The sequence below is a fragment of the Nipponia nippon genome, unplaced genomic scaffold, assembly GCF_047370975.1.
Source record: "Nipponia nippon isolate SJK-2023a ecotype South Korea unplaced genomic scaffold, ASM4737097v1 scaffold_1, whole genome shotgun sequence".
Classification (NCBI taxonomy): Eukaryota; Metazoa; Chordata; class Aves; order Pelecaniformes; family Threskiornithidae; genus Nipponia; species Nipponia nippon.
In genome coordinates, this window is record NW_028262290.1 from 167,743,217 (window position 1) to 167,761,190 (window position 17,974).

Consider the following 17,974-nt stretch of genomic DNA (forward strand, 5'->3'; position numbering starts at 1 on the left):
TGCACACAGGAGATTCAGACAAATCCTGAGCATGGCGCAGACAAGCAAGCTTCAGCAGCGATGGACATCTAGGGCCTGGGAGAGAGCAAGGGGATGAAACCTGCCAACTGTCAAAGATGCTGACCCAGCTGGAACCATTGCTGAGCTGGTGCGGTCTGCTGGCAAGCAGCCTGCAGCTGTTAAGAGGAAAAGGGCTTGTTAAGTCATGCTTCTTGCTGCCCTTCCAGGCTGGGCTGAAGGACCGTGTCCCAGACTGCGTATGTTCAACACTGCATCCCTCTCACCACTTTCTCACAGAAGCAGCATGCGGTCAACTGTGTTTCCCAGGGCCAGGTTCAGACTGAACCATCTTGAGGACCTAACGCAGGGCTGTGACAATTTCTTGCCCAGCACAACCCACAGAGAGAACCAGCAGTCCAGCACAGGCTGCACACAGACAGAGCCAGGCTCCAGGGCCGGTCACAGAAGGAGCACAACCTGGACCTTGAATCTCCTTTGCGCTGTGGGGGAACCCAGGCCGTTTCCAAGCACCTGCACAAACCCCTGCTAGAAGAGCCGGGTACCGCAGACACACCTCACACTCCCAGACACATGCACGCTCTCCCACAAGCAGCACAGCGCAACCCAACCACATCCCAGGGCTCTCACTCCCACCCCCGTGCCTCTGTAACCCAAGCGGCACCCATAACACACAATCCCAGCAACAGTAATGCCCTGCAGCATAAGCAAAAGGCTCTGAGCCCCTGTTCCGCTGGGCCACGCCGCCTGCCCGCTGCCCCCCTGCGTACTCAGCCGGCGGAAGTTGAAGCGGTAGTTTTTCCACTCTTCCAGGTCACTGGTGTCAAACACAGCATTGGGACTCAGGTTGTTCTGAGGGTTGCTGAGGATCTCGGCCACAGTCCCCTGATCCCCAGTCAGCAGGGCCTGCCAGTAGACCTGGGCAAGGCCATCCACCTTCCGCGTGCAAATGGGCTCCTGACTCTTGTCTCCTCTGCCCGTGATGCTACCCATGATGCAGTACCCAGAACCTCTGCAGAAACCACGGCAGGACCTTCTGCTGCCTCACTGGCCAGGCTTTGAGCCTGTGTGTACAACCCCACCAGTGCCCTGTACTCCGGCTGACGGACTGCCTGTCTGCCCTGGGGTGCTCCGCAGGGAGGACATGTCACATCACTGCTGGCCCAGGCTGGGCACAGCTCAGGTCTCAGCTGTTCTATTCTGGGAAACCTTGTGACCAAATGTTTGGGCCAAGAGGCTGATAAGGACACTCCTCCCAGGCAGCAGGATCTCTGCAGTCACTGGCTGTGAAGGGAAAGCCCCTAGGCAGGGCAGGGTAGCAGAGTAGCCTGAAGGGTAGAAACGGAGACCCGACATCACTAAGAAAGCAGAGAGGGGAGCAGTCTCAGGCCCAGCTGGCCTGCTGTCACCCAGCTGCTGCCCAGACCACAGCAGCACAACCCAGCTGCCTCCATACACCACCAGCACACCTTTGTCCAGCCCTTGGCTCCTTGCACATCTCCAGCACTGCACCTCCGTTTGCTAGTTCCACCCGAGCCCTTGGCACTAAACAGGTTTTTAAAGGAGCCACAGGAAAGTTCTTTTTAATCAAAGCTTAAAGCCAAAGGACAGGTAGAAACAGGCACAAGGATGGGAAACAGTGCATTACAAGTGAAGTAAAAACATGGAAGTTAATTATCCTTTAGACCCCTGCCTACTTTTCCTTGAAATTCAGCCTTGCAGAGAATTCCCGCATGGTTTCAGTAGTCTCTTTCCCATCCTCTGACAGTCCCCTCACTCGGGGTTCCTCACTGCTGGCCTTTCGCTTGAGATGGCATTTTCCCCTGTCCCCACTTAGTTGTATAAACCCACCTTACCCCTACTTTGGTTACAGAACAGTGCACTTTGCTGTGTCAGCATTGTGTGCATTTTGTTCAGACCATGTGTTCTAAAGACCACATCAAACTGCGTGGAAGACTAGCAGTGGCTAGTTTAATTTTGTGTCATGGAACTATTCCGCTCACGCAGCTAAAAACAAGTTAAGTGACCCCAACAGACCACCAAGCAACAATTACCTGGGGGACCAGAGAAAAGTGTAAGATAGGGAACTTTACCCTTCTCAGTAATGAAAATAAACGACCGCATTCTATACTGACAGTCTCCAACATCCTCTGTCTGCAGACTTCACCACCTTGTCTAGCTACAATGTAGTGCATGAAAGGGTAAAAAAAGGGCAGACTTTCTCACCTGATGGGATCCTCTGTTTCCCCAAAGATATAAGCAGGTATCCCATGAGAGCCTGAGGTTCCCAATCACAAAAGCATCGCCAGGGAGGCAAAAGGCTGTGTGAGTTGGTGTCAATAACACCACACAATTTACACTTCCTCTAGGCTTCTTAAAATATCAGTATGGGTGACTTGGGAAAGACCAGGTCACTCGAATCTGCTTTTAAGATTGTCGGCTGGGTAAGTTTTAAGAAACTGTCCCTGCAGGCCAGTGAGATACATAACCATACAAATCCTTAGGTAGCACGAAGATTAGCTTTGGGTTTTGTTCTATACCCTTACTGACAAATTTGGCAGTACATTTTCGGTCTGTGCTTGATGAATTATCTTCTTTGGTTGGGTTTTCACATCTTGAAATTTTGGTGATGAGAGCATCTTCTGTGTGAAGTTGTTTTACATCAGCTGTTCTGTTTTCTTTGGGGCACTAATCTTTACAAGCAGACTGACTTGCTGTCAAGTGTCTGTCAGCCCAGCATAAGACAGGAGTTAAAATGTGCAATTAATATTTTTCTGATAAGTGGTCCCAGTTACACAAAAGGTAATACCTAAGTAGACTGTAACGATTCAAAACCTGGGTTGTACAAATCTTGGAACTCAGTAAATAATATTCACCACCCACAAGCAGCATCACTTGCATCTGCAAGCCCATCCTATCTGTGCCTCTTGCTAGTGTGAATCCCCACAGAACACTCAGTCATGGTCGAGCTTTACCAGTGTGCTCCATAGCTTTGTAATGGGACACTTGAAAAGACCCCACACCGCTGGGAAAGTGGCCTTCATCAAGAGCTCTTCCATTCTGGAACAGGGGGGCTTTTGCCACCAACCTTCTATGGAAAAGAGTGGTGCAATTATGGCCCCTTCACACCTGACGCTCCCCATCTTAAATTCTGGGAGTCTGCCTGCACCGCACTACTAGCAGAGAGCCGCAAGGACGTGCACTGCCAGATTGCTAAGCACGTCTCTCCCTTTAACGTATCGGCTATGCTGCTTACTGAAAGGCTCATAGATGACATGGATGAGAAGGGAAGCAAAAGGGACCAGAGAGCGTGGAAGCATGTGCGGTAGCCACAAGATGTATCTGGGCGAGGTACAGCGAGGTGAACAGATGGGAGGAAACACCAAGGGTGACCTTCTACACCTTCTACCTCCTGTCACTCAGCACAAGCTTGCTTCCACCATCTATGATCTCTCTGGTAGACTAGATTTCCGCTCCCCTTGCCCAATCCATCTCACAGAATGTAACAGCTTGCAGGGTGCAAACCCCACATGTCAAAGAAAGCAAAACAGCAAATGCTTTTGTTCTGGAGCAAAGCCCCCCTCCAGCTGATCACTGGTAGTCCTCCCACATCAAGCCCCCTGCAGCTCCGCAGTGTTTGGAGCAGGCATCGCAATGGCTCTGCTTCACACCTGGATTTCACCACAGCAGCAGGAACAGGTGGGTATGGAGCAATTGTGGCTTGGTCCCCAAGCAGCTGCCGACAAGGCTGAAGCACAGCCATGGCTCTGCCTCAGGATATGGGCTAAGCCCTGCCCGAAGGGCACTGCTAGGACCCCCTGCTGTTCCCAAAGCATGTCACAGCCTCCAGTTTTTAACGAACTGAAGTAACAGACCCAGCTTAAGAGATAAGGCAGGAAAAGCATTCTTATGCCACCTGATGCCTTCTTACCCAAGCACTCTCTCCACCTCACACATATTTCACATCTACCCCAGCAATCTCTAACAGGACTGTCCTGATGTTTTTTCCTTTCCAGCAGCCCTTCCAAGGGCACGATTCTCACCGCTTCCCAGTAGATCTGCCTCTGAGCACCTTCAACAAGCCTGCTACCATTTGTTCTACAGCCCTGGAATCCTCCTTCCTCATCCAAAAGCCTTTCTTCCCAAGTCCTTCTTCCACCACCCTGTTTCCACCACTGGGGATTCCTCTCAACACTTTTCTCAGGTGTCTGTGCTCTTTCTCTGGTCCCCATCCTGGGCACTTCCCATACCCCCACGTCCCAGCCCTGCACACCCACCAAATTTTCTGCTAGTCCAGCGCAGCTCATCCCCCTTGGTCTCAATGATGAGATTGATGGCTGCGCTCTTGGTGAAGTACTTCCGCAGCATCTCCAGGTCCCCAGTGAAGAGCGCATTCTGGACCAGCAGATCCCGGCACTCCAGTGGCTCCAAGCGACTGTTCTGGCATCCCTGGCCAACTGGGTTCAGGCTGTGCTCACTGTGGTGGTACTGGGGCCTTACACGCCGAGAGTACTTCCACTGATCCAGCTGTTCCTCGTCCAGCTGCAGCAAGCGTTGTGTGGCAGAGCTGAAGGGAAAGGCGCAGTCCATCACGAGGAAAAAACAGGACAAGTCTGAACCTTACAGTAAACAAGCTGCTACAGGCAAAGAGCCTCTTATCCAAGGCTATGTCCTTTGCAGGTTGCCCTTGGGTTCCAGCTCCCCAGCATCTGGCTGGATTCAGGCACAGGCCTGACTCATCCAGTATAAATAGTCCTGCTTGGCAGCTCCCCTTCACCACCTCCCCTCCTTCCAAGAGCTTATTTTCAGCTGCTGGATGCAATCACCAGCACAGATTAGGCACAGGAGAGGGGGTAGCAGGCAGCCTTGAAACACTCTCTGTGTACTTGCTTGTTTGCTCTTCAAAGTCCCTGCTCTGCCCTGTGCTCCCACCTGGAAAGAAACGGAGCAAGGCAGGGGCAATCGCAGCGCGGGGTAGCTAGGGAAAGGCCTGCAGCAGAAGCGGTGTCAGAAGTCATAAGGGACTGAGTACAGAGGCCTTCCCCACAGGGACAAAAAAAACCCTCACAAGCCCCCCCCACAGCTCTTGGGAACCCAGCATCTGCCCTAGGGCAGCAAGGCTGGCTGGCTGCCTAGAGATGGCCGAGCAGCACAGAGGAGGGCACGTAGGCAAGCTCTGTGAAAAGCAGCTTGTATGACATGAACCAAGTTCCCTGGCAATAAGGAAGACAGTCTCCCATGCAAACCTCAAGAGGTTCACAGGTGTCTTCAGGCTTCTGAGGGGGGTATCGCCATCCACTCCTCCAGCCACAGTGGGTCACACCTGGAGGGGTGAAAGATGCTGAAGTGCCCTGCCCTGCCCCAGTTATCACAGCTCACTCTGCAGGACATTAGCTAAGATGTTGTGGTAGCTTGACATAGGTTTGGGACCTGTTGAACTTTGTTTACCCTCAAATTACTCTCCTGTAACTAACCTGTTAATTGCTGTGTCCCTGCCAACGTGAGAACCTTCCAGCGGGCAGGCTGTGAGCACCAGCAATGACAACAGGGACTCAGTAGCTGCTGGGGGAATTTCAGCCAGTCTTCTCTACCCAATCCTATAACTGAGAGTGTCTGGGGTTGCTGGAGCGATGCAGCAGAGACCCACAAGAGTGCCCGAGGGCTAATGAGGGCGGCCGTGCACCCAGACCACGTACCTCTACCTGGAACTGCTACGCTGACCCACTGACTCTCTCCTGGACCATGCTGTCCCACTAGACAATGAGGTTTTGTTAGAAGCCATGGCACTGGCCCACCTGACTTATCTCCTGGACCACACCATCCATCCTGCAAAACAGGCAAGTTGTGTCACTTGTTATATATTTTATATATATATATCTCTAGAAGGTTTTTTGGGGTTTGGGTGTTTTATCTTTGATTTTGGGGCTGGTTTTTGGGGGAGGGGGTGTTGTTATTTTTGCTTTTTTCTTTGTTTGGGGGGGAAGTTCTTTGGTTGTTGTTGTTTGGCCTTTTTTTTAAAAAAAAAAAAAAAAAAAAACAAAACAAAAAACCAAAACCTGAGCCCATTTATTCTTTACCCTGTCAACTTGGTTCCAAACTGTGACAGAGTTGTTTCTGGTGGGGACAGACAGGGAGCTAGGCTTTGCTTGTGTTCCTTTCGGTAGCTGTTTCCAGTGTGGAGAAAAGGACTACATAAGAACCGGGAAGCCCAAAAGGGTCCATGAACCAGTCCCAGGTCTGCTGCCTGCCTTCAAGAGCTGCCAGGCACATTCCCCATTGCCACCGCATGGATACTCTATGCCCAGGAGCAGTTTGCAGTGTCTCACCGGTGCAGCACCGGGGTCACCAGCACACTTGTTCTCCAGAAGGATGCAGCGGCCATTTCTCCAGCCCCACTTTGGAATCCACATTCAAGCTTAACAAAGTGAACGGCCAGGCACAGGTATGACAGGAGGGCACATCTAGAGCCGGCTGGCCAGAAGGATCTGCTGGTCCTCAGAAGGGCTCAGGGCCTGCCCCAGCCCCTCAGTTGCTGCAGGATCTGCCGAGGAGTCAGGCAGAAGAGGCACTCGGTGGTTCTTCCCCATGCTCCACTTCCCCGTGCCGTTTGTACAGCAAGACCAGCAAAGGGCTGACAGGTCCAAGAGCTCCCAGGCTGATGTAGGCACTAAGATTGGCAGTAGATGCCTGTCGTGGTTTAACCCCAGCCAGCAACGAAGCACAACACAGCTGCTCACTCACTCCCCCTCCCCGGTGGGATGGGGGAGAGAATCAGAAGAGTAAAAGTGAGAAAACTCATGGGTTGAGATAAGAACAGTTCAATAATTGAAATAAAGTAAAATAATAATAAATAATAATAACAACACACAAAGCAAGCGATGCACAATGCAAATGCTCACCACCCGCTGACCGATGCCCATCCCATCCGTGAGCAGCAGTCCCCGCCTCCCGGCCAACTCCCCCAAGCTTATATACTGGGCATGACGCCACAGGGTATGGCATAGCCCTGCGGCCGGCCCGGGTCGGCTGTCCTGGCTGTGCCCCCTCCCAGCTTCTGGTGCACCGGGCAGACTGGTGTAAGCACAACTTAGCAACAACTAAAACATCAGTGTGTTATCAACATTATTCTCATCCTAAATCCAAACCACAGCACGATACCAGCTACTAGGAAGAAAATTAACTGTATCCCAGCCAAAACCAGGACAATGCCACTACTGTAAGGATTTTCATATAAGCTCTGGCTCTCCCTCCAGACACAGCCACAGTCCAAACGCACCTACAGAGACCTCCCCACCCTCACTCGCATGTGGTGAGCTTCACCACACCACAGAACCCCATCACAAGTATATCTGTACACACATGCTCAGTGGCCTTGTTTTTCTTCTGTACACACCCCCCTCCCAAACCCTCGCCCCCCTCAGTGGTTTGTCCCCCTTCTTCACACTGACAGGGGCCAAAACTGACAAACAGCTGTCCTGTCCCAAGACAGCATGTGCAGAGCTCATCAGAACTATTCATTATTTCTTTTGTTTGGTTGGTTTTTATTTTTATTGTCTTTCCCTTGCGCCTCCTTTCCTTCACTTCTGCTTCTCTTGCACTGCCTGGAGCCACATTTTACCCAGGGCTGTCTTCATTTACCAGTCCTGCAGAGAGAGCAAGTATGCAGGGAGTAAAAAAGGCTGCAAAGGAGGGTCACAGCACGGAAGATAGAAGTGGGCTTGGGGCAGGAGGAAAGGCTGGCCATTTGTCCAAAGCACAAAGGAAATGAGACAATCAGACTGAAACTATCTGGAGAGGAACAGTCAAGCAGGAGAAGGCAGAGGGGACAGGTTGAATTACCTGCAGACTCCGCCAGGCTCCCCTCCCTGCAGATAGGACACACCTTGCTCAGCAGCTGCAGGAGCTCGCACACTTGCACTACGTGCTTCTTGGCCAGCTGCAGGATGCGACACTACCAGCACCAATGCTCACAGCCTGCACTGTGTGGCCTTGGCTGTAGCCTCTGACACCTTGACCAGGGCACTGATGCCCAGCCTGCTGGTAAGAACATCCCACTTGCTTTTGGATCAGTCACCGCCAGGTCTCTGAACAAAGCAGAGCGCGCATGAGAGGACACCATGGCAGGAAGGGTGGAGAGAGAGCACGACAAATAGCCAGTCTCCTCTGGCCAGATAAGGGGCTCAGTGCCACAGCCCCAACTTGGAAACTTGGAGTACAGAGAAGGCTGGATTCTCTTAGAGACGAGGAAAAGGAGAAACTAAGGAGAACTCTCAGTTTCTCTCCAACCTGTCTTTCCACCTCCTGCTGCTCCTGCCACTGGAACCAATGGCATCATGCTTCCCCCAGCCGTGGGCTTGGGCACAGAATCCAAACCTAGGCCTTCACATACGGTACCATTCACGCACCCTACAACCATCCAGGAAAGGCATCCAGGAGGAAGAGGTCTCAGCCATCGCACCCAGAATGCTGGCAGAGGGCAGGCAGTGCTTTCGCACTCAGGCAGGTTCACAGACCTTGGGCTAAGTGGGTGTGCAGTTCTGCCTTTGCACCAGCTACCCTGGAGATTTCCTCCTGTTCCCATGACTAACAACATCAACCACCAAAAACACCCCACCACAAAAAAACCCACACAAACACCAAAAAAACCCCACCAAACAACAAAACAAAACACACACCAAAAAACAAAACCCACAAAACACAACCAACTACACACACACATGTACACACCCCCCCTGCTCCCAGTACAGCCTTTCCTTCGTGTCTGACAGGGCTCTGGCATCTGCCCTGGCCCCACAGCAAAAGAGGTCCTTTGCTTGCTCTGCCCAACAGGTCACAGGAGGGAGGGCAGGACCATCTGTCCCCTCGGCACTCTCATCTGGCAGGAGTCGTCCAGCTACTGGCATGAGGCTTTACCTTCAAATCCAGTTTACTGACCCCACTCGCTGCACACCCCCTAGTCCGAGTGGGGAATAAAAGCAGGCTCCTCCTCAATGGTTTTGCATAATACCTTCATATCAGGGACACGGCCTGTCTGATGCACGGATCAGCAGCGCCCAGGCCTCTGGCCCCAGTGATTTCAGGGCCTTTAGCAAGTCCTTCCTCAGATGCTTTGGATCTGTCTGTGAGGAAGAGGAGGGTCCTCAAAGGTCAGAGTGAAGGGGATCACGTGCAAACCCACGACCCAAGGCTGACCAGAGTGAGGAGGATGCACATCCTTGAAAAAAAAATAAGTGTTGCAATTTTTTTCCCAGTGATCTGTCCACTTCTAAACATCGTTGCTCTTGTTGCAAGAGATTTGTTTTCTCTCTTACTAAATCATCTATTTGTTTTATGATTATGCCTGCCTTGTGTCAGGGGCCAAGATGAACAGAGTGGAATCAGAAAGGTTACAGCACATTTCTTGTATAACAGAGCATGAGAGACATGGAATCTCTAGCCCAACAGTAATGCAGGTGTGTCCGTTTACACATACTCATGTGCATGACAAAGCGTGTCTGCCCCCAAAAGACAGATTTAGGGAGAGTACCTTGTTACTGGCAAAGTCATTGTGTAAGCTACAAGCCTAAAGATGTAGCATGTGGCCCTATCAGGTCAGAGGCTACCCAGGAAACCATGATTTCATGCAGATATTAGCTGGTCATATACACTAACACGAGATATTAAATGGTGCCACCTTCAAAAGGTCCCGATGACACATAGTAAGCTACTGGAGCCCATACTGTTTTCAAGTCTTGAACTATTAGCTCTTAATTTTCTACTTTAAGCATTAATAAACCCTGGTTTTGTTTTACTGTTAAAGCTGCTGGGTATACAGAAGCCACTGTACTGGCTTGAAGCCAAACGCAAAGCACACACCTCTACAATACAGTAGATGAAAGGAAAGAGGGATCCAAAAGAACTTGCACCTTGAGCCTAAGAAGGGGGACCAGCAGCTAGATCCTGCTAGTCTACAAAAGGTTAATGCAATAACTGCGTTAGCCAGCTGCTGCTGTTTTAGGAAAGCCTTTACTGCAGCAAGCGCAGAGAGTCCCTCCTGTAAGCAGAGGCAGCAGAGAGAGACCTCACAGAGCTTCAGACCAGGCTCCAAGGACAGAATAAGTAGAACATGTCTGATCCTCAAGACAACATTGCTGAGCTGAAGCCCTCATTCACAAGTATGGCCGTGAGACGTGGGGACCAGGTTAGAGACCCTCTTGTGGGTAGAGGAGGTTGTCCTTCAAACACTTGTCAGGACTGCTCCTGCACAGCAGCACGTGGGCTGGGGCAGTAGCCACCCTCAGTAATACCTTCTCTGCTGCTCAGGAGCAACTTGCTATGGCAGAAAGTCATTCAGAAGAGCTTTCCAGGCTCACTTACGTCTGACACAGGCAAGCCAGCTTCTCATGGAAGAGGCCCTGACAAGGGGTTGTGAATTGCGTTATTAGAAATTGTGGGTTTCTAACCCAGCTGGAAGGGAAGTTTGACTATACAAGCTGACAGCCCACCTATCTCTCTCACCTCCTTCTCCCCAGGTTTCTTATAATTTTCTTCATTCCCAACCCGGATTACTGACAGCTACAGCAACTTTGCTAGCTGCAGTGTCCGAAGCAGGTGAGAGAGGCCTTAACCAGAGCTAGAGTACAGGAGTCTGAGTGGGGAACACCAGCAGAGACTTAGCCCAAAGAGGCAATCTCAGGTGAGCCAGCCCTAGCTCCACCCACAGCCTTGCTCAATTACGAGTTCACTAGCTATGCATTCCTACCCATGGGGCCTGGAACACTGGGCTCTTTTCCTGACCTTACTGCCGCCTTTGCCTTGTGTGGCTTCTCATCTTCTTGGTCCGTTGCCACATTCAGTATCTGTGGCTTCTCTCTCAACGGCTCATCATGAACCTGGAGAAAAGACGACCTCAACATAGCACCTAGCAGAGGTGAACCAGGAGTCTTATGGCCCACTTGTCTTCAGGTCTAACCAGGAACACCATCCCTAGAGGCCACAGCACACGTTAGCCATTCCCAGCCTAACTCCCTCCTGCACATGGACACAGGCTGCACAGAGCAGTGATAAACTGAGCTTTCTCCAGGAAGAAACAGCCATTAACACTTTCCGAAGCCGGAGAGTTCTGTTCTCCAACCCCATGAATCACAAAAGCCCTTCCATTTCCCTTCAGCATCTCCAAGCAAAACACCCACAGTTGCCAAGTAGGAAGGTCCACAGGGCACATTCAAGACAACGAGGGCCCATTCCCCTCACCTGCAGGCAGATCTCTTTTTCCACCTCTTTTCCCTTCTGTGTCTTGATCAGCTTCAGGTCATAGTGCTGGACTTGGTCTGCAAAGATGGGGCAGCTGAACTTCACCAGATTCCCTCTTCCAGCTCCATTTTATCCCACCTCCCAAAGGCACAGTGCCTTTTACCTTAGGCCTCCCTGTCTCCACACCACATCTGTCAGGAGAATATCTCATCACATCTCTCATCCCCTCGTTCATTCTCATGTCACACCCTCCCTGCTTGTGTTTCAGCCCACTGCCACCATCAGGGAAGAACTGCTGTCTTCCCCCGAGCAGAGCCCACCCTACAGATGGGTGCTCCCTACAGCACCTCTGAGCCACCCCCCGGGAAGGCAGCTGCACAGGCAGCTGAGAGACACGCGACACAGCTTGGCTTGGATGAGCTGAACCACAATGCACATGAAAAATAAAGCTTGGCAGACAGAGCAGCCAGGTTCTCCCCACCTCCAACACACCAGACAACACTCAGGGGCTCAGCAAGGCAAGCCAAGCCAAGCATCCCATGCATGTGCAACCGAAATGCCTGCATTTGGCATTGCCCACCATCCACACCAAGATGTGCTAATAAGCAAGCAACTGGAAACTCAAGATGGGCTCATGCCTCTTGCACCACAGCTGTAGCCACAAGAAGCAGCAAGTGGAGAGCAGACACCCAAAGCCCTATGTGTAGAAGATGAAATGTAGTGTCCTGAAGGACAAACCCACCACAGACAGTCCTGTTCTCTGAAAGCAAGGTTAAGGTTTCAGCTGGAGCCTTACTACTCACAGGCACATGCAGAGGGAGGCAACAATCAGGGCAATACACCATCTACAAACAAACATATGCATATAAACCGTTCAAAGTTCCAGCCATTAAGTATCAGCTTCTGGTTTCTTGATCTATGTTGCATTTACAGCAGCTCCAGTCCCCTCCTAAACACAGCATGCAGCCCTATTACTTGGACAGTACATTGTGAATGCTCCATTGATTGCTGGCAGCAACATGGATGAAGGCAGCACATCCAGGCTCATTGCAAAGCACTTCCTTGCCCCAGATTACATCAGTTAGCACCCCTTCAGCATAAGGCTGTGGGACCCAATCCCTCCATCCCGAGACCATCCCACCACATACATTTGCCAAACACACTGGAAATTCAGACTCATCAGCCCGGGGCGGGATGGGGGAGAATTCCACCTCCTGAGAAAGTCTGCTGCCTCAACCACAGATAGGCCCCCACGTTTTATACCTTGCCCTTCCTCCTCTGATTTGACAGCCTCTGCCCCTACTCCAGCTTTGCTTCTGCCCAGTGGTCTTTTCTGACAAAAGGATGCTAGCGCCAACCATTTACTATTCAGGAAAGCAGCCAGCAAGGCCACTGTGCAAGGGACATAGACGTCAGAACCCAGCATGCTCTTAAGTATCCCTGGGGGCTTGATCCTCGCCCCACTAACGTTTGGTCACAAGGTGGGACCAAGAAAAACCACAGCTGGGACCCTGGCTAGAAGGGGCTGAACATGATCAGGAGGGAGGGGACGAGGGGAGAAGACTGAATATTGCTCATGCCACCAAGGCCAACCGGACAAGGATAGGGCGGTACCAGGAGCCTTGCACTACAACATAGGATTTCTGTTTTGCACAGCTTGGGAGGACAGTGGAGGGTGCCCATGCAGCAGTCGGAGAGGAACAGGGATAGAGGGACAGCAGCAAGGCCACCCTCCCATCCAGCCACTAACCAGCACTCAGGGAACCACTGCTGAAGCTGCTGCTCCACCTGCTCCCTCATGCCTAGTCCCTCCAGCTCACGCAGCTTCCCGTGGACATTCAAGAGCACGTGCTGGTACTCAACTTCATAGTCAGCCTGGTGCAGGTGCTGCAGCTTTCTCCCAGCTGTGCCCAGAGCACAGCAGCTAAAAGCCTTGGGGCTGCAGGGTCTGGAGCCTGCAACAACACCAGTTCAAGGGATTGTCAGAAAGTAAGCACAGTTCTGCATTGAGCATGGAGCACAGGTGAAGGAGAGGACACCCGAGAGACAGTCCCATCACCAAGCATGCCCCACATATCCCCATTCCAAAGGCCAGCACCAACTGCCACGGCCATGCCCCTTAATCCTCCTGCTGCAGAGGACACCAGGCCTGCCTTACCAAGTAAATTTTTCCCTAGTGCCAAGCAGAAGCAGCCATGGCGGGGAAAAAACATTAGGAGCATCAGAAAGAGGTGGTGTGAGGAGTGAGCAGCATGCGTGTAAACGAGCCTGTAACGAGTTTGTAATATGCATGTGTGGCGCGGCCTGCGCAGCGTCATCACAATGGCACAGGCACTTTCCCGCCTCATTGCCTCCCAAATGGATTTTAAATATCATTCCGAGGACACAATTATTTAAAACGCTGAACTAAACACTCGCTAATGGGAAAACGGCGTGTGGCCTGCAGCAGCCATTCCTCATGGGGCCACTCTGCCCATGTCATCCTCTTCTCCAGCCCCACACCCTGCACGGGGCCTCATGGAAGCATCCTCCTCCCACTTGGAGACCATGTAGGGTACCACTAGGTAACTGTCCTGAGCCCAGCCCAATACACACTGCTTATGTGAGAACACACTTTTTGCCCCCGTCCCATTTCTGTCGACAGTCCCAGAGAAGCACTCTGCCCTCTCCCAAGCTTCTCAGCACCCGGGGCACTGCAAGTCAGTCGCTGGGGCTCCGACAGTCCCCGTCTGCAGCTCCAGACACAGGCATCGGCAAGTACCTCGCCAGACAGCAGGTCTTTCAGTCTCCCCCCGTGTTTGGCAGCAGGTAATACAGGGCTATACAAGGAGAGGACATTAGAACAAGGATGCCTTCTGACTCCCATTGTTATAAGGCCCTGGAAATTACGGATCTCAAATAAGACTTACTTTTTCACATAATTAACTTATGAATACCTCCCCCACCCCTACTGCACAATCCCGAGCAGGGAAGAGGAAGGAAGGCTGTTATTGCTGGCTACATCCAGAACTCCAGAGTGAACTGAGTACGAAGAGAGAGAACAGACGAGGAAAAAAAACATTTGCAACAATCCTTGCTGGGGAGAACATAGATGGAGAACAGCTCCAAGGACACCACAGACCCTCGGTCCCATTACAGGGCCGGCAGCATCAGGGATAACAGCGCCTCAGACAGCAACGCGTGGGCTCGTTGAGGAGTGCCTGTCTGACCTTTGATCATCACTCATCTCCCTTTCTCCAGGCAGGGATTCTGGGCCGCCACGAGTTACGGACTCGGAGTTACCATTACTCAGAGACAACAGCCTACCTCAGGCCAAACCAGAAAAGGGAAGGGACATAGACCGGCACTGTCCCCACACACCAGCAGCTGAGCACAGAGAGGACGAGAGTCCCTTGCTGGAACCCTGGCTGCACTTCAGAGGTTCATATTTTAACAGCTTTGGCATCACCAGAGCTATCCATCACCAGCTCATTTTCCTCCGAGTGCTGAACCGTTCCTGCCTATGCTATTTGGAGCAGCGTCTAATGATGCACCAGAGCAGCCACCTGGCAGCACTGCTGCCGAGGGACACAACAACACGGGAAGAGAAACGCGCACAGGTCTGCACACTGGTGCCAGCCTCCATTGCCCAAAAAGCTCCCTCCCCTCAAACCTGCACCACTCATCACAGAGCAGAGACACGCTCTGCCTCACGGTCCCCCACCCGTCAGAGGAAAGAGCACATACTCTTAAGTCATGGTTCTCTTACAAAAAGGAAAGCAGAGAACAGAGGCATTACTGATATTATGATGAACACTTTGATTCAGTTTGTCACACTATAGCGTTCTTTTTGAGGGGTTTGAAGAATGGACCAAGCATGGACCATGCTTCTAGCTCATGAACACATATAGCTTGGTAAGAACAAATCAGATGGACATAGACATGGGCTCAGGGACACGCAACATGACAGTGCACTAAGAACTCGCTGGGAGAATTGCAAGGACACAGGCAGACCTGGAAAAAAGACAGATTTACACAGACCAAGGCAGTCCTAAGACACTTTGGAAGGCTGCCTGCATGGGCTCTGAGTTAAGGTTTGCTTTTTATTGTAATCTGAGTGCTTCTGGGTCATTTTCGCAGTGACCTTTTTATTGTGAGTCCCTGCTGGTTGGCACAGTCTACCCCCTCCTCCCAAAGCAACTTCATTCAGATCTCACCTGATCCACTAGATCATCATGGCACAAACAGGGCACGCAGCCACAAGTCCAGTCTGGAAGAAGCTGAGGTGTGGAGCAGTCATCACAAAAGCTAATCCATGCTAAGCATGCAGAGTGATCCCTCGGGAAAGGACGACTGTGTTTGACACCCTGTGCAGCTGTATCAGGGCAGCTCCCTGGGGAGGTACTGTGGGGAAACAAGCAGCAAGACTCCTGCACAGTGAAAGATGAACCCGCCCCCACATGGGAAACGCAAGAGAGACAATCTGGGCAGGTTCAGCGCAGAACTCGCCATTCCAAGAGCAACCATCTCCTTCTGCCTCTCACGCCTGGTGCATCTGCACTGCAGGCTGCCCTTCCAGATCTGTGAGGAAACACAGGGATGTAGTGAGAGGGATACGAGGCCAATCACCAACTCCATCTTTCCAGCCTTTCGGGGGGGGGGGGGGGGGGGGGGGGGGGGGAGCAGGATGCACAAATTGCAGTATTGGAGAATCAAGCACCTGCACCACTAAAGCCTTCCTCCTCGTGGGCTCACCCCGTGCTAAATGCTCTAGCAGACACTTCCAGTAAGCAGCCGCTCATCTCCCCATAAATCAGCACCTTGCCCAGACAGCGGCCAGTTATCTGCTAAGCGGGCCAGGGTACCACAGAGGGAAGTGGCACGGCGCACAGGCAGCACCGGGCTCCGGCCCACGCCGCAGAAACGCCTTTGACATCGGGTGGTCAGAGAGAACCACCCCCAGGGCAGGAGCAGAACTGCAGTCCCCAGTTACTCACGAACACTCTGCATCCCACGCAAAGCACACGACTGCACATCGTAGGGCTAGCGAAACGGGAGCGCTGCTGGAAAGGGGAGTAAACAGACACTGTGGCCTAGGGAGCAACGGAACAGACTGGGCAAGGAGATGGGCTGCTCGCCTTCCAGATGCAAACGGCAGCCTGCTCATAAGCCCGCTCTTGGGCTGGACTCGCCCAGGCCTGCTTCCGATGCCCTGCCGCCGGCCGAGTCTCCCCCATGAAGCTGGCTCACCGGCAGCCCTGCCAGAGCCTCTCCGACACCCGCACCAGCTGCACAGCCTCTCCCCACAGCAGGACCCGCCACAAGCGCTAGAGGAAACAAAAGCAGCATAGCCCTGTTGGGCAAGATGCTGCTCCAACACCTGTGCCCAGGACCAGTTCCAGCTTGCAGGCAGGGCACTATGAAGGAAAGAGCACTCTTCAATGCTGCCCTACAGTCAAAAGGAAACAGAGCACCCAGTACAACCTCTTCCCTCCCTCCTCCAGCCAGACCCACACCACAGCAGGAGGGCTGGGACTGAAAGCGATACGCTCAGTCCCAGTTCTGCCACCTCTTGTACGCCCTCTAGGAGCATCACGTACATCTTGTCTGGCCCGCGCTGCTGAGCCAGACTGACTCAGATCAGAGACAAGCACCTGTCACAGCTCCATAGCCCGCGAGACTCAGCGTCACCTCACAAGCCTTGCGAAGTCCAGGATTGCCCCACATACTGTCACCTGGGACCTACCACAGCTCTGGTTCCTCCCGACACTCCTACCTCAATTTTTGCTGCCACCAGAAGACCTCAGAACCAGGCATCCAGTCCCACCATGCAGCTGGCAGAGGACCTCCACCACGTCTCCACCCAGAACACAGCCCACATCCTTCCATCACTCTACCACAGACCCTGAGGCAGCACCTCCGTGCAGGAACCCGGGGACAGCCCTGCACAGCCCGAGAAGGTGCTGCACTCGCGGGGCAGTCAGGCTGTCCCGCCACGGCCCAGGAGGTCGCACCCTCCGCCATCGCTCCGGACCCAGCACGCACTCAGCCCGGGGGCTGCCCAGGTTCTGTGCAGCCCGCTGTCTCCGACAGCGCCTGCTAACGCTCCCTTCAGGGCCCTGGCTCACTCCGGCGGGAAGCACCCGGGGATATGAACTTCCCAGGCAGCCTGGGGAAAAACAGACAGGGCCAGTCATTAACAAGATGGTCCAAGGCAGAATGCAGGAGGCTCAGTCCTAGCCCAGTTTGTAACCCTGCAGGATAAAGTTGTCTCTTCAAAGGCACTGGAAGCAAGAAGAGATGGGGTCCACGAGTCCTAGAAAGAAAATACCTTTTGTTTCTCCTGTCAGTCCAGCTCCTTTTGCACTGTTTCTTCTTCCCCTACCTGGAAGGGAGACATTTTTCACTGCAAGGAAAAAAACCCAAACAAACCAACCAACCAACCCACAACCCACCAGAAAACCCAAAACCCCTTTGAAAACATTTTATAAACATGAGAAAAACCCTCTACCCACTGCTAACTGTGCCCCACTGACACAGAGGGATTTTAGCAATCAGGAACCTGAAAACTGAAATAAGGAGTTTGGAGAACTGGGGAAGAACCCACCCTGCTTCCCAGAACGACCCTGGCTTTCCACAAGCACGCCCTGTAGTCTCTGCTTCTGGTTGTATTTGGTTGTTTTCACGCAGCAGCTGTTCATCCAGCCCTACCAAACAATCCAGATGGCCACCGCTCAAACTGCCT

The 17,974-nt window shown here is 52.5% G+C and overlaps 1 protein-coding gene across 4 annotated transcripts in view; it reads right to left on the minus strand.

The window, feature by feature from the left end:
- ASB10 (ankyrin repeat and SOCS box containing 10) overlaps window positions 1-17,643 on the minus strand; it is a 39,454-nt gene extending 21,811 nt beyond the window's left edge. The window contains exons 1-3 of one of the 4 annotated variants that reach the window (XM_087733487.1): window positions 17,561-17,643; window positions 5,715-5,844; window positions 4,296-5,341 (exon numbers count right to left, since the gene is read on the minus strand). In XM_087733487.1, the coding sequence (XP_087589613.1) occupies window positions 4,296-4,608 (313 nt within the window). In that variant the 5' untranslated portion in view covers window positions 4,609-5,341; window positions 5,715-5,844; window positions 17,561-17,643. Of the gene's footprint in view, window positions 1-788; window positions 1,133-4,295; window positions 5,342-5,714; window positions 5,845-17,560 lie in introns of those variants that run through there. The other 3 variants (XR_015699053.1, XM_087733510.1, XM_087733501.1) reach the window with 3 other exon arrangements.
- Between the last annotated feature and the right edge of the window lie 331 nt (window positions 17,644-17,974).